Source organism: Arthroderma uncinatum, assembly GCF_011692745.1.
Source record: "Arthroderma uncinatum strain CBS 119779 chromosome Unknown scaffold5, whole genome shotgun sequence".
NCBI lineage: Eukaryota > Fungi > Ascomycota > Eurotiomycetes > Onygenales > Arthrodermataceae > Arthroderma > Arthroderma uncinatum.
Window position 1 is genome coordinate 1,363,902 of NW_022983867.1, and position 16,462 is coordinate 1,380,363.

General features: G+C 48.0%; 4 protein-coding genes across 4 annotated transcripts; 2 read left to right on the forward strand and 2 right to left on the reverse strand.

Annotated features, from left to right (window-relative positions):
- Positions 1 to 687: 687 nt before the first annotated feature.
- GIQ15_06810 (pumilio domain-containing protein) lies at positions 688 to 4,703 on the reverse strand (the record flags this gene model as incomplete). Its single annotated transcript, XM_033554227.1, has 8 exons — positions 688 to 1,391; positions 1,446 to 1,632; positions 1,687 to 1,800; positions 1,856 to 2,022; positions 2,079 to 3,093; positions 3,183 to 3,432; positions 3,536 to 3,951; positions 4,392 to 4,703. The coding sequence occupies 8 exons, from the start codon at positions 4,701 to 4,703 to the stop codon at positions 688 to 690; spliced, it is 3,165 nt and encodes a 1,054-aa protein (XP_033403742.1).
- A 4,164-nt stretch (positions 4,704 to 8,867) lies between these two features.
- Positions 8,868 to 12,762, forward strand: GIQ15_06811 (DNA-directed RNA polymerase III subunit RPC2; the record flags this gene model as incomplete). Its single annotated transcript, XM_033554228.1, has 5 exons — positions 8,868 to 8,921; positions 8,984 to 9,118; positions 9,187 to 9,410; positions 9,473 to 9,874; positions 9,942 to 12,762. The coding sequence occupies 5 exons, from the start codon at positions 8,868 to 8,870 to the stop codon at positions 12,760 to 12,762; spliced, it is 3,636 nt and encodes a 1,211-aa protein (XP_033403743.1).
- A 209-nt stretch (positions 12,763 to 12,971) lies between these two features.
- On the reverse strand, positions 12,972 to 14,028 carry GIQ15_06812 (uncharacterized protein; the record flags this gene model as incomplete). Its single annotated transcript, XM_033554229.1, has 2 exons — positions 12,972 to 13,475; positions 13,681 to 14,028. 2 exons carry the CDS (start codon positions 14,026 to 14,028, stop codon positions 12,972 to 12,974), a joined length of 852 nt encoding a protein of 283 aa, XP_033403744.1.
- A 1,391-nt stretch (positions 14,029 to 15,419) lies between these two features.
- GIQ15_06813 (uncharacterized protein) lies at positions 15,420 to 15,909 on the forward strand (the record flags this gene model as incomplete). The annotated part of the gene is made up of 2 exons (XM_033554230.1): positions 15,420 to 15,497; positions 15,556 to 15,909. The coding sequence occupies 2 exons, from the start codon at positions 15,420 to 15,422 to the stop codon at positions 15,907 to 15,909; spliced, it is 432 nt and encodes a 143-aa protein (XP_033403745.1).
- Between the last annotated feature and the right edge of the window lie 553 nt (positions 15,910 to 16,462).

The following is a 16,462-nucleotide window of genomic DNA, read 5'->3' on the forward strand; positions in this document are numbered from 1 at the left end:
GAAAGAGACCATGGCCTTATATGTCGAAGGGTCGCTATGTCACATATCCACGGAAAGGAGAAAAAGTAACCAGATTGAAAACACAAATGAACAAAGGGAAGATGGAGGAAGGAAGTAAAGGAACAAAGTAAAGCAGGAAATCCCTCAAGTGCAGGGAAGCAAAAAAAAAAGGAAGGTAGGTATTTGAAGGTGGGCGGAATGTATGTAAAAGCCATATCATGCATCAGCATAATGGCAAAAGGTGAACATAACAAGAAGTAAAAGAGATATCATCCATATCCCCTCGTGGAAGACTGAATATGCTAAGTCGACGGGACCAATGGCGAACAATGCAAATTCGTTAGGTAGGGCCAAGTTAATCTGGAAGACCAGAGAAACGGATGTATGTCAAAATCGTCATATGTGGGAAAAATGGCATCGTCAAAGATTCCAAGAAGATGCGTCTTAACGGTATGCAGTCGGAAGGTGTAAAAAGGATGATTTTGTGTATTTGATATTGGAAGTCTTGCCGATAATGCTGTTCTCGTCGCGGTAAGAATTTATATTCTTTAAAATCAGAGCCGTAAAATCATGAGTCGTGGCATCGTATCATGCTGGTGTTACAGGTTTGAGAAATGAAAACATTGCGCAGTGAGGAGGTTGCAGTTCCACGCAATGGATGTTGATACAATTCTGCCCTCGTCCGAGTTAGAAAATGTTGTTGAATCCATGAGGGTTCGATCCATTAAGTCCGTTAACACCGTTGATACCGTTCATGTTGTTAATGCCATTCATGTTGTTGATACCGTTGATGGCGTGGCTGGTGTGTTGAGGAACAGGGCTAAAGATGGTCGTATTCCCACTCTCGCTACGAGGGGAGCGAGCTTCGGCAAATTCAGATTCAGAAACAGCCGCGGATGGGGCAGTCGTTGAAGCCTCTGAGGAGTTGAACTGAGAGCCATATTGATTGGCAGGAAGGGTATAAGGCTGCTGGAAACCACCTCGTACTTCATCGAGCGCCAATGGGGCTCCTGGAGCTGGTCCAGTTGTGCCATTGGAACGAGCATGAGAATCAAGAGTCATGATCTTTCCTGCAATGCGGCGGCCGTGTGGCTGCGATCGGATGCCTGGCAACAACGGACGTACGGCTTCAATCAAAGTATTACGGGATTCCGGATCGGCAAAGTCCATGGCGGTCTGGATAACGTAGTTTGCAAACGAGTCACGCAGCATGTTGGGAAGTTCGTGGGGCAACAACATCTCCTTGATGAAGGCACGGCGCATGTTGAAGTCGGAAGTACGGATACATTTCTCAATAACGTTGGAACTGAACTTTTGCTTCGAGAGGGATGGAATGCTTCCTTGGAAGGTCGCACAAAGTGGTCCAGTGAACAGAGGTTCTCCAAGGTCCACTATTTTCTGTTAGTATCACTAATCCAAGGTGAGGAAAGGGGCATAAAACGCACAGATATACTGAATGACGTAGTTCCCAAAAGGATCCTGAACAAGCGAATAGGAGCTCTTGGTGATTTGCTCAATGAGTCTCGCACGCTGGTCTCCAGATGCATGGTCAATGCATCGCTGAAGGACACAGCAACCATGACGATGTGTGCCAACAGCGACACATTCTTTGCCAACAGCGTCGTAGATAAACTATATAAAAGTAAGCTGATGTCCAAAAAATGTATACTAAAAGAGAGTTAGTACCTGAGCATCCGGAGCCGAGAGTCGGTTCAGGCACTTTTGGATCACATGGTTTCCGTTCAGGTCCTGGACGAGGTCAACCACCTGACCGCTAAGCGCGTTGATGACAGTTTGGATCTATACATATATGATTAGTCAGGGACCAAAAGTATAGCTCAACGCGGTATCTAACCTGTTCGGGAGTTGAAATAAATTCAATCATTTTCTGAAGTGCGCGAGTTCCATGTTGATTCAATGCAATCTGTACCAAGTGAGGGGCAGCAATGTTGATGAGGCCAGTACGCTGCTCATCGTTGGTAAATTCAAGCAACTTTTGGCAAAGATAGTTGCCGAATGGATCTAAATATAGTTGTCAGCATAATCCCAACGTTGAAGGCGTAGAATTTTCATCTTACCAGTCATCAGCTCAACCACATGCATCTGAGTTTCACGGAAGATGATCTGAACATGCTCAGGCAAACCTTCTTCGAGCTTTCTCTGAAGATAACGACAACCGTGCTGATCCTTGCACATTCCATAGATTTCACCAGAGTAGTTCTCAAGGGGAACATTTCCAAAACGGTTCAATGGGTTTTCAGCATCTCCACTGCGGCGTCCCTGGGAGGTACGAGGACTCTCAGCAAATCGAGCATAGTTGTTCGCCTGTTGTTGTTGCGGTGGTGGTGGTGCTCCATACGTTCCGAACATAGGATGGCCCTGAACCGCGGTATGGTAGTTTCCATTGACCTGTAAAGGAGCTGGGGCATATGCTTGCATTCCATATCCATAAACTGGTGTTGCAAAAGTGCTTGGAGTAGGGGTGGTGGACCCATTTGCGCTCGGGGCAATAGTGGTTGGAGATGTCAAGATCAGGGCATGGGACACAGCATTAGGCTGGAAAGTTGGCTGAAACGATGGAATGCTAGGACCTGGCTCCTCACGGTCAGATGCTGATTGCGGGGTTGGCGGAGTAGTGTTTGCAGATCCACCATTGCTGCGAGAATGCATTCGACTATGAGTCTGATAGTTATTGTGAGTAATCTCAGCTTGAGTTCTCGCAGTAGAATCAGTGTGGAATCCATTATGGGTGGTAGGAACATCATTAGCAGAATAGGACAACTGCAAAGATGTTGGTCGATGATGGGCGATATTGTTGTTTGACTGGTGGGTGGATGTGTTAAGAGCACCCAGTCCTGAGAGGTTGCTTTCCAAAGAAAGACGGTTCACATGGCGTCCAACATGGTAATGCCCTGCACCACCTCCATTAGTAGTTCCGGCTTGGTGCATGGATTCTGAGGTATCGGGAAGCCATGACAATGAGTTCTGAGGCAGGCTGTGGCGGACTGCATGATGACGGCCATTACCATTAAAGTTCTCAGGAACAGGCGTGCGGGAATTTGCAAAATCAACAGCTGCAGAATTGGCGGAGAGCTATTTAAGGTTAAATAAAGGTGGTGGGTCAGTAAAGCTCGGCAAGTTGAGGATAAAGTGAATGAGAACAGAGTAGAGCATGAACTTACAACCGCTGGATTATCATCTCTTCGCATCAGCGTGGGGAACTTGTCATCTGGATCGGTCATGCGAAGGTAGCTCTTCACATCTGGGGTGGATATACGATCTTCATGCTTTGGTTTATCTTCCTCATCCTCGAGGGGGTTCTTGGATGCAAAAAGTGAGCCAAATCCCATGTGGTTATTGAATCCGTTGCCACGAGATGAGACAGGTGGAAGGGCTGATCCAAAAACGTTAGATGACAGGGAGTATCGGCTTCTAATGAGTTCATAACAATTAGTATAAATGGGACTGCAAAGGTAGATAAGTGAACTGGCTCGAGGTCACCACCAGCTCATCACATATTATTGGTTAAACTTACGCATGGCCAGCTCTGAATCCTGTAAAGGCTGCTCCGTAGGTCTGCTCTGAGTTTCGACGCAACCCCATGCCAGTACGGTTGGCGGCCTCCTGGTTCGAAGGCTGGTTGCTTGTAGGAGAAGTCACTTGAGATGTTGGTGAAAACACGCTCCCAAATGGGGACAACGCCTGTCCATTTGAAATGGAGAATCGAGCTGGGCGAGAGAGGGCAGTGGGGAAGCCGCTCTCGCGGTAGTACTCAGGCGGGGTTGTTGGTTCGCTGACTGGACCGTTGAGGCCAACCTGGGCAAGGTCTCTGGCAATCTGGTCCATCTCTTGCCTTTCTTTCTCCTGTTGGAGATCAAGGATCTTTAGGTCTGCTTCAAATCGTCGTTTCTGTTCTCGCATATACTCAATATGCTGTCGTTTCTTCTCAAACTAAAAGCCTGTTAGAATGAACGTAGCACGGGCGAACCAACTAGCAGATATTGACTTTGTAGGGTGGATATCACAGCAGATCTTGTAGAAGATGCTGGTATCAGGTGTGGTTTAAGGAGGGGGGTGGTTTAAAGGAGGGGGAGAGGTTGAAGGTTGGTTATAAGGGGAGAAGACGGGGTGTGTTGCTAAGAGGAGGACAGAAAGAAGACAGAGGGGGATCTGCTCACAAGCTGAGATTTATGAAGATGGGTGGCCTAGTGAAGGAAAACAGTTCTGTTAGCCAAAGTGAATGATAAGGCAATATCAAGTGAAGTAATGAAGCACTATATGCCCGCGGTAGAATATAGGCAGCCCTATTATATCCGACCTCACTTCAACCCAACCAACCGACACAGCTCGATCACACCATCTGAACCAGGACAAAGGACCATTGAACTCACCGATGACAATATATCTAATTGTTCTGCCTGCTTCAATGGCTGCTGATTGAAGCCGTTCCACTGCGGCAGCGTGGCCGACTCGGTGGTAAAACGTCGCTGCATGGTGGACCGGACGTCGCTGGTCGTCGATGGCTGGGGGTTGATGGTATGGACGAAGCTCTTCTGGCTTCCCTGAGGCGACGGGAACGCAGAGAAGGCCGTCTCTGAAGGAGGGGACTGAGGAGACGGTCCGCCGAAGTCGTCGAGCTTCCCGCTGAAGCTGTTTCTAAAGGTCATATTTCCAGGCATCTGCTCGCGAAAACTCATAAACATTGTCAGACATGATGCAGATATATACGCGGAAAATAATTCAATTTAAACATATACACGCAAACGGCCGCCACAGCGAGCAGAACTGTGCGATAACAGACAGGAGCAGAAGGGCGTCGCGGAGGAGGAGTCGAGGAGAGTCTCTGTCTGGGATAGATTTCAGGGGAGCTAAGGCGGTGAGGTTTCCGCGTCACGCTGCCGCAGAACGCCAAAAAGGAAAACCCGGACGACTTCTCTCGCAGGGAACGAAATGGTCGGAAGTCAAACCACAACCCAGACACACGGCCAGCCCAGCGAAAAGTAACAAAAGGGGGGCGAGAGATGAGGCAAAACGACGTGGTGACTTACGGCTGGACGATTTAACGAAGGCAGAACCCAGGATAACGAGTCGTCGGGCTTGTTCGAGGGTGGCGGCTGATCCCGTTTGCCGGCGTGCCCTGAACCTTTTTCCGCGAGCAGCAAACTCCGGGTTCTCAACTGCTGCCGCTGTCAACTCGGTACTGGCTGGTCTACGGAGTACACGGTGCGGAATTATGCTCTTTTTGGCGGGGTAACTGTTCGATGGCGTTCCCCCCCAGGGCAGGTCAATTGGGTCAGATCTAGGAAGTCGATCGTGATGCCTGGTAGAAGGGGGTGAGCAGGGTCATCTCAAAAGGTTCCTTAAAGGCTCGACCCCAAGTTGGACGGGTTCACACAAATGCCCAGAGCGGTTGGTACATACGGGGGATCTCTCTAAACTAAGACAAAGTGACAGCGGGAGAAAGACAGCCAGATCGTCGGGAAACGAACGAAGGGAAAGCAAGAAAAATAGGTTGTTGTACAGAGCGTGGAAGTCCCTGTGAGACTTGGGGAGGGAGTGAGTGCCAGCAGAGTAGCGAGACAGGAGGCAGAAGAAGCCGGGGAACCCAGAGGAAGAAAAGGAAAGGAGGCAAAGAGGGAGATGAAGAAAGAGGAAGAGGGACAATATTATGTGATAGACAGCGGGGATTCAGTTCAATGGCTGCAGCAGCTTGAGCATCAGCGACGAGGGCAACCCTACGTACAGATAGCAGCGCTGCTCTGGACGAATGGCCGTCCGTCAACCCCCCTGGATATTCCACAACGCCTAAATATTCGCCGATTTCTATTTTCTGATTGGAATAGTCTTGCAGAAACACTCAAAATTCTAAACAAATAGGGTTGCGTCAGGCAGGGCTACCCGCTACTTGGGCCCACTGAGGGGTCACCGCTACTTTGTCCTTGCCCAACAACTCGCTCTTTTGGCGCTGAATCCTCGTCGTGAGCCGTACCAGTGACTTCAGCCACCCCCAACGCCAACCGCTGAAGATGGGCCGGAGGAACGTCAACGGTGCCAGGACGGCTGTCGAGGGAGACGGACACCTTCACTCGCACATAGCACAGCTGGCACAGCAGACGGAAAGGCGCTCAGAGCAAGCTATCGGCTACGAGATATTAGTGTTTTGTGCATCTGGACGACGCATCAGATTGCAAGGTACATGGTGCCATCTCTTAGGTGCATATATCGACGCATGCACGACGACGTGGGTGGAGACATCCAGCACCCGATATACGGCCCAATCACAGCGGCCCGGAGTCCCAAACTTCTCAGTCGCTCACTGGCACAAGGCCCAGAACCTGTGCATCCTGCACGGCGTGCAGCCGTAGGGTCTGTCCGTTTTACATATATTATGGTACCAGAGATGAGAGATGATCAAGCAAGCACGCTCAACTACGTCTCACTGCTTGCTGCCCACGAGCGATGGCAGAAAGACGGTCATGAACGCTGATCGAACTCTCGAGTCCAGCGAGTGCATACGGGGAACTCTGATCACCGGCTCCCTTGAACCTGTGGGAGGAAAAAGAAACGAGCATCCCCAAACACACAGACGAAGTTTCAATTTCTCGTCATACTCCCCACAATCTAGCACACATATTCTCATTTCTCTCGGTAATTACAGCCGTGTATACGGAGTACGGAGTACGGATGATGGGATGTGGAGGGGGCTCTACTACCCCCCGTATCTGGTCACTCTGAAAGATGGGAAGTTGCACGGCCAAAATATGGAGTTGTCCGTTACCGTTGCTTTTTCTCTGGGGGTTGTTGGCTCCAGGCACCCTTGACGTCAGTCTCGATTTCGGGATGGGAGCAGGGCTATGTGTCTCATCCATCTCGACGACTTTCCATGTAAGTATGTAATATGCTAGGACCTGACCGTACCAGTGAGGCTGCTTGAGTTCGAGCAGTATCCGACCTCGAATGAGCGGTGGAAGAGCCAACACAAGCATGGAAGCGGGCGCTAGGTTTCGAATCATGCAAGCTTGCCACGAAGCACCCCCCATAGGCCTAGCCGCTCAAAGTACGATATACATAGCACAAGTTACTCCATATCCGTACATCGCTGTAGAAGGTTGTCCCCGCCCTTCGTTCCCGCAGCCCACGATCAGATACTAGGACATAAAAGTCCAATCAAATCATCAATGACACTCACCTCTAGCAGCATTTATATTCAACTAATATCTTTACAAGATCTCAACAGGTCTCCCGGCCCAACCAGGCTGCTTTCCCCAGGTTTACTGCCAAGTCCACCTCAGGGAGCCCTGTCAACGAGATATGCGGCGATTGGCAGGTCACTTCCATAGGGGCCCATTGTCGTGCGGGATAGTCGGTCGGTGTAACTCGTTGTCAATGCACTGAGCTTCATCCTAGACGCCCTGGCGAAGCTAGGTCTCCGTTCATCGCTGGCAAAAGTGGGCTCACCTCTCCTTTATCGCAGCCCCCTTTCTGTACATCCTCAGTCCATACATTTTACCCTTAGCATAAAATCACTTCCATCAACCACATTATACACTCTGTATTCTGTGCTGTTGAATATATATACGGAGTACGCAGTACGTATATAGCTATATGCGCATATATAGATCGTAGATTATTTGCTGCAATGCGTTGGTCTACAGCCTATCGGCCGGGGGTGCAGGCTGCTGTGCGACCCGAATAAAACTGTTGTCAAGCTCCCCACTTCACGATATTATTTTGATAGCCACACATTGTCAAGTCAAGGGTACTTTAGGTACGCACCACCTCACTAGTTAGGTACCGAGTCGGTGAGGCCGCAACTAACGGCAAGCAATGATACCTAATAGTATCTGATGCTACACTCCCCTGATAGCCACGGCATTTTTTTCACACATTTTCGCTTAACAATTCGACTTGTGGGCTGGAGAAGATCACATCGTTTAAGATTAGGTTTCATTCGATACAATAGATGTTGCTTCAATGATCGATTAGGTTGCAACAAGTATTCATCCACCATGGTGAATTCTCAACAGTTAAGCAAGTGGCTTCTGAGATTATCCGCGACCAGTGTGCATATTGATAGCTGCGACGGGGTTTCTCTCTAAAATAAACAGTTTTGAGGCCTCTTTATGTTATGTTGCGCAAACGGATAGTCTTTCTTGTTGGGGGTGGGTGTGGGATGTCTTGATAAAACCAGTGGCTTATGCAACCACACCCATGTCGTCGCAAGACAAAATATGATATAAAAAGTACTGACAGGCGGCGTTTTGCCGATGAGTACTTCGTAACTTCGCCTTTGTCTACCCATATATAGTTTGTACACCTCATAGCCCGAATCTTCAGAGCTTGGAGACATCAAATGACCTCTAACAGCTGCTTTCAGATTCTTCAGTTAGTCAAACCCATTAGCAATCAATATCTCGTCCTCCAGGGGGGGTTATCTTAGATCTTGGCTCCTTCTATCCCCTCTATCTCTAATATCTCTTTAACTGTCGTCATTGTACGAAGTATACCTCGTTGGGTGCAGCGATCACAAATGGCCCAGCAGGGAGTTCGAAGACTGTGCCCTCCGCAAGCGGCAGTACTTGTTAACCCACTGAGAACAATATCTCCGTATCAACTGCTGGTAAATGTAAAGGGTGATGTTGCTTCAGCAAGCTTGACCGTGGAGGGATGTTGGAGCTGGCCGGAATAACTAAAATCCGCGGAGCTCCAATTCCCCTCCAATCATCCAGCATCGAAAAAAAGTTATAGAAAGAAATGCACGGCGAACTGATTCCACTTAATCCAACCACGATGTCTGTCCACGATTCATAGCGCCTATTTTAATTATTCTTGCATTTTTGTGCTCCTGAAATTGATATTGTGGGAATATGCCTCCCAAGAAGAAGCCAGTAGGCCCGAATGTTGGTGCCGCGGCGGGCAATGTATGTGTGATATTTGTTCGCCTTCGCAAGCTTACAGGCTAAATACTAACAGTTCGGTATAGCCTACAGCTTCTTCAAGTACTCGTAGACGATCAACAGGGACCGCTGCCGCCGCAAAGTCCACGGACGATCCGCATGACCCCGAAAATCGCAATAAGAGTCATTCCACGAACACTCAAAAGGGCAAACGGTCTGATGTATGATTTCCCACCCTATTCCACTTGAAGCGTTTTATGGACGAATCTGACCGGCTATACAATATTAGGACTTTGAAGCTCTCCTAGAACCATTCTACTACGATAAACACCTGACAGATCCTATCAATACTGAACGAGATAAATGGAATCTTTTACCAGCATTTCTCAAAGTCAAGGGCCTCGTTAAACAACACATCGATTCATATAACTATTTTGTGGAGGTGCAACTGAAAAAGATTGTACAATCCAGCGCCGAGATTCGTAGTGATATCGACCCGAAATTTTATATTAGGTTGGTCCATTTTGCGCCTGGGTGGTTTGCGCGGAATTAATCCTCATTTTTTCCAATTATAGGTTTCATGACATCTACCTGGGGACCCCCCGACGAGCCGATGAAGAACAGTCAGATGCCAAGGTTGAATCCACGATAACACCGAACGAATGTCGACTTCGAGACATGACCTATGCAGCGCCGATTCTGGTTGATTTCGAATATGTCAGAGGCCGTCAACGAGTCAAGCGGAATGGTACTGCCATTGGGCGCATGCCTGTCATGCTCCGGAGCTCAAAATGTGTGCTTTCAAATAAATCATCACGGGAGATGTACACATTGCATGAATGTCCACTCGATCCGGGCGGATACTTTATTGTCAACGGGACGGAGAAAGTTATTTTGGTACAAGAGCAGTTGAGCAAAAACAGAGTTATCGTTGAGACTGATCCGAAGAAGGAGATAGTACAGGCTTCTGTGACGAGGTAAGAAATAAATAGACTCGGAAATCTGTACCTCCTCGGGCTGCATTGCTAATACCCTGGAATCTAGTTCTTCACATGAGCGAAAATCGAAAAGTTATATCATCATGAAGAAAGGACGCATCTACCTCCGACACAATGTTCTCAACGATGATATTCCGATCGTCATCCTTTTGAAGGCAATGGGAATACAGTCTGATAAGGAAATGTTGCTGTTAGTTGCTGGAGTTGATATGGAATACCAAGAAGACTTTGCCATCAACTTCGAGGAAGCTGTAAAATTGGGAATATCTACGCAACAACAGGCTCTCGAATACCTGGGAGCACGCATAAAGATTAACCGGAAGGGCTCCGGATTTGGTCCCGCTCGTCGAAACTATGTTCCAGAAGCCATTGAGGCCATATCGTCCGTTATAATTTCTCATGTTCAAGTGCAGGATATGAACTTCCGGCCAAAAGCATTATACGTCACCCACATGGCTCGACGTGTGTTAATGGCAAAGCTCGACCCGAGCTTGGTTGACGACCGTGATTACGTTGGTAATAAACGCCTGGAGTTAGCTGGTCAGCTCCTAGCGTTGTTGTTTGAAGATCTGTTCAAAAAGTTCTGCTTTGATATCAAAATGAATATAGATAAGGTTCTGAAGAAGCCAGTACGGACGGAGGCCTTTGATGCGTACGGTGTGGTTGCTATTCATGGCAACCATATCACACAAGGCATGAACCGTGCCATTGCGACAGGAAACTGGAGCTTGAAACGTTTCCGAATGGAGAGGGCGGGTGTTACACATGTTCTAAGCAGACTTAGCTATATTGCAGCACTCGGTATGATGACGCGAATAAGCAGTCAGTTCGAAAAGACTCGTAAAGTCTCTGGCCCCCGTGCGCTTCAGCCATCGCAGTTTGGTATGCTTTGCACATCAGATACCCCTGAAGGTGAAGCGTGCGGTCTGGTGAAGAATCTTGCGCTCATGACACATATCACAACCAACGACGAGGAAGAGCCAGTACAGAAACTTGTGTTCACTCTGGGGGCTGAGGATATACAAACAGTCGGGGGCAGGGAGTGCTACGGTCAGGGAGCTTATATCGTATTCATGAACGGATCCCCTATTGCGCTAACACGTCGACCCAAATATTTCCTTAATGCCTTCCGACGTTTGCGACGAATGGGCAGGATCTCGGAATTCGTCAGTGTGTTCATCAACCATAACCAAAAATCTGTGCACGTTTCTACTGATGATGGTCGTATATGTCGTCCATTGATCATTGTCGAGAAGAAGCGATCCAGGGTCACTGCACGACATCTAAGTTCCTTGCGCAGCGGCACGATGGATTTCGATGACTTCCTATCGAATGGCTTAGTGGAATATGTCGATGTCAACGAAGAAAACGATGCAAATATTGCGGTATATGAAAGAGAAATTGATGCAAACACGACCCATCTGGAGATTGAACCATTTACAGTCCTAGGAGCAGTTGCAGGCCTTATTCCTTACCCTCACCACAACCAATCCCCTCGAAACACCTACCAATGCGCTATGGGTAAACAAGCCATAGGTGCAATCGCCAATAACCAGTTCCTCCGCATCGATTCCCTGCTGTATGCCATGGTCTACCCTCAAAAGCCAATGGTCAAAACTCGAACAATCGAGTTGACTAACTATGACAAGCTCCCAGCAGGCCAAAACGCCATGGTAGCTGTGATGAGTTATTCTGGGTACGATATTGAGGATGCTCTCGTGCTTAATAAAGGATCTGTTGACCGTGGGTTCGGTCGATGTCAAGTCTTCAGAAAATATTCAGCAAATCTCAAAAGTTATTCAAACGGGACCAAGGATAGGCTAGTTGGACCCACCAGAGAAGACGGAGTATCGATAAGAAAACATGGTCTTCTCGACAATGACGGTCTGGCGGCCGTTGGAGAGAAAGTCAGTCCCGGAGAAGTATATATAAACAAGGAGACCCCAGACAACGCACTTTCGTCTGGAATCACCGGCTCCGATGCAGGCTTACCTGTAAAATACAACCCGACCCCCCAGACTTACAAGCTACCCGATTATAGCTATATCGACAAAGTGATGATCTCCACCACAGAAGGTGAGAGCCAGCTGATCAAGGTTCAAACTCGACAAACTCGGCGACCAGAAGTTGGTGACAAGTTTTCGTCTCGCCACGGACAGAAAGGTGTTGTTGGGATCATTGCAGAGCAGGCCGATATGCCCTTTACAGACTCTGGCCTAGTTCCTGACATTATCATGAACCCTCACGGTTTCCCGTCTCGTATGACAGTTGGTAAGATGTTGGAACTCGTTGCAGGAAAAGCCGGTATTATCTCTGGTCAATTTGGCTATGGAACGCCCTTTGGTGGAAGCCCAGTTGAAGAGATGTCTGCTATCCTCGTGGACCATGGTTTCAGTTATGGTGGAAAGGACTACTTGACGTCCGGCATCACGGGTGAACCACTCACATACTACGTCTTCACTGGGCCAATTTATTATCAAAAACTTAAGCACATGGTGCAAGATAAAATGCATTCGCGTGCTCGCGGACCTCGCGCGATGCTTACTCGTCAACCCACCGAGGGTCGCTCTCGCGACGGTGGTTTACGTCTAGGAGAGATGGAGCGCGATTGTCTCATTGCATACGGTACGAGTCAGCTACTACTTGAGCGGCTGATGATATCGTCTGATCGCCACGAAGTGGATGTATGTGAGAGTTGCGGGTTCATGGGTTACTCAGGCTGGTGCCAGCGCTGCAAGTCGTCGACCGGGGTAGTTAAGATGGTGATACCATATGCCGCTAAACTGCTTGTTCAAGAGCTCTTCAGCATGAACGTCGTGGCTCGATTGAAGTTGCAAGACGAGTTCCCCGAAGACCGAGGGATGTAAGATGATTTTGTCCTTGCTACTTGGCTTTTTATGATTTGCATATATCTTGGGATTGATTAACTTGAAAAGCGATAGATAGCACAACATAACGACTGACCGAATTGTATATTAGTACGTGATAAACAAGCGGACGATATTCTCATTATTAACAAATCCCTTAACAATACCTCTATTCCATCATCTCTCTAGAAGGTGATGGCTTCATTCTCTTACTCGGCAGAGTCCATCTTCTCCTTTGCTAGCTGAGCAACACTCTTGACATTCTCTTCACCACCCTGTTGAGCGATCTCCCCAAACTGTTGTTTCCAGAACTGCCAACGTTCAGGGCATAGCCTCTCTTTACCTTTACCCTTATACAAGGTACCTGCTGCCAGTGGCTGACCCTTGTTTGGCTTGGCTTCTCCGTTGTCTGCCTCTTGCTCCTGAACTTCTTTAGCAGCATCACTCTTGACCTCTTTCAACAAATAGGGGCCGCTATACATCATCCACTGAGCTGCAGCGGCAACATTGCACTTATGGCTTTCATCACTTGTAACATTTTCTTCAAGCGCAGATCGCAGACTCCAGACAGCGAAGTTAGACCAGGACACCTTCTCAAGGTTCAAAAGTCGTGCTGCAAAGGCGTTTTGGTTTATCCATCTCTGCGCATCATTGGAGCTAGCAGACTTGTCGCCGGACGCAGGTGCTAGGGGGATATATGTAAGTATACATAACTAGAGCAAGCGGGTTCATTTGGGGGCTTTCCTACGTATCCAAGCTTCTCTCATCGATGGTCCAAGGAGAGGCAAATCAGTCCAGACTTGTACAGTGCTCTAAACAGCATATAATTAGCATATAAATGCAACAGCACTCCCTCCATGCCAAAGGGCCAAAGGGTAGCTTCTTCGCCAACTCTTGCTATGGTGTAGGTGAACTCACCCCCCAGATCTCAGCATTGGTTGCTGGCAGCTCACTCAGCGCCTTTACCAGCTCAACCAGGCGGTCCTGCGAGGCATGCTCACTTGGAATCTGTCGGGCAATCTCAATGAAAGTGCCCCACGTCTCCATGAGAAAGCTCTCGTAGTCCTCCTTGGGTTTGGCGTCGTCGGAAGAGCCTAAGCCTTGTCGTTTCTTTGGCGTCAGGCTGTCGATTTCCTTCGCCGCAGCAGATGAAATGGTACTGCTGGTAGGCTGCAGGTATTCATTGAGAATGTCGAATAGTTTCTGATGGACGATCCAGGGATCGCCGCCTTCGAGAGACGGGAGACGGAGTGATAGAGCCGTCATTGTATCGAGATGTTTTTGTTTCAGGTTCAAAGATATCCTTGAGATAGGATGATATATAGAAGCGCGTAGCGGAATATTTGTTCCTTCTTCCAGCCTTGAGGATCTCCTTTTATCTTCTTCGTCTTGTAATCCTGGAGCCTTGGATCTTCGCTGGTATTTACCCCTCGCTCCAGTGGAGCATACTCTGACGTATTGGCTGCGGAATTTGCCGCTCGTTTTCACCCCCTGAAGCCTTCTCGCAGTGAAGTACATGTACATGTCATGTTCAACACCAGATGGAAGTACGGAGTAGTGTTAACTGTATGAATCTTAAAACCTGGAGAAACTGACCTCACCGTACCATGTCCATCTCGCAAAAAGATGCCTTCTACTCCGTATATCTACGTATAAGTAGACATTTAGTGAAGATGTTTAAGGTTTAGGAGAAAACAAGCATAAAAAAAGCTTCCATAAAAATCCTAGTCAGGTGATCAGTATAAAAATGCAAAAGAAACATCGACGAAGACGGCGAGTTGGAGGTTTCCATCCAAGCCCGACAACAAGATCATTTCCTTCATTGAAGACGGAGATAGTCACAGAGAGGACAAGATATCAGTCTTGCTACTCCCGAGATGGCCCCAGGAACACATGGATACGGTTATAGAACTGTCAAATTGCCCTGACGAACCTATCCCTCGGACTCTGGAATATCTCTCCCAGGTCAACCATCAGAAATAATGCCAAATCTAGCGGCCACTTACAGTACGTTGTCGTCATAGCGGTTTAAACTTGAAATTGAGGGCCTTGCGGGGAACCTTAGTCCCTGTATCAGTTTCTCTCCGTTTCTGCAAGGCTGGAGGATCGTGAGGATTTCGACTAGTTCTCAGCCAGGCCGTGGTAACCAGAAGCAAGTTACTGCGCCATGTACGAAATAAGTCCTTTGAATTTCGGACAAGGCAACCGTTCAGCGCTTTAACTGCAGTGGGTACTTCGCATTTTCTCCCCGCGATCGCTGGGGTTTGTACCATATTCTGATATCCACCGGTTTCAGCTTCGATACCTTTTTCCTTTTTATCTCGAGATGGATGAAGATACCAGTATACCCTATGGGCATAATCGGGGACACCCTGCAGGAAAACTACCTTGATCGTCGTCTGAATCCATTCTCGACCCTGAACATGGCAGGGCTATGATCCACAGTCCATTGAGCTTCATGCTCGCGTGAGAAAGCAACAGTTCTATCATGAACGAGACGAGACGAAGAATGTCTATATAAGGGAGCGTCTTCCTCAACTTATTCCCATTCTTTCTATCATCATCAACAGCAGCATTACATGGAAAGCACGAGAACAATTACACAACTCAACCTAGCACAAAAAACATTCTCAACGAGACAATACTCCTCTATCAAAATGGTTTCTATCAAAGCTATCCTAGCCTTCGCCCTGGCCGGCACTGCTATCGCAACCCCCATTGAAAACCGCAACAACGTGAGAGATACTCGACTTGCTCCCGACAGTGAGAACTGTAACTAACGATGATACCTAGCACGTTAAATGCAACAACGTAGCGCTCAAGGGCCACGAACAAAAGCTCAGCGTTGACAACGTCATGAGCCAGCTTGGTGCCTCCCCAATCGACACCGGTAGATCCGGCTATCCTCATGACTTCGAGAACTTCCAGAACATCAAGTTCCCCAAGGGCTGCAGAAACGAGCGCCTTCGCGAGTACCCTGTCTTCCAGGCCGAGGGCGCCCGTTACAACTTCGACTCCCGCCCCAAGGACAACCCAGGCCCATTCCGTGTCATTGCTACCGCCGAAACGAGACTTTACTGCGGTGTCATCTCTCACGACGGAGAGGGTGAGAACCCAAACGCCGGAAACTTCCACCTCTGCGAGTAAAGTCAAGGCTTGCTTCCATTCCCCTCCGTTTTCCCTGGGGGACAATGGCCATGGGGATATTCATTTATAATAGACGGATGAGAATCGCGGTGTCGTACGAGAGATTTTCGATTATTTCATTGTCACATTATGTATTTAGAGTGAGGATAGAGTCGGAGGGTATATGTTGAGTTTAATATTATTATGTTTGTCGCTCCATTTGCCTTCCAATTGTGGTATTTACCAAGCGAATTCGTTAGACATTCAAAATGCAACCAACCTGTCTAATATATAAATACAACTGTTGTGTTTTGAGTAGAAATGGATGGGACATATTGGGACAAATCAGTGATGACCACTACATAGTCCATTCCTCAATTATCTTCCCCGAGCCAACCAAGAGGCTAATACTACTAGTAGTGTGACGGCTGTCGTATTCAATTTCCGGTTGTACAGAGCCATATGGTTCTATCACTGTTTCAAACCGTACACAGTCGATGGGGTTCGAGTAATCTTTGTCTAGGATGTTTGGTGGCCGTGTAGTTTGTAGCCGACGTCGGGACGTCTTATTTTC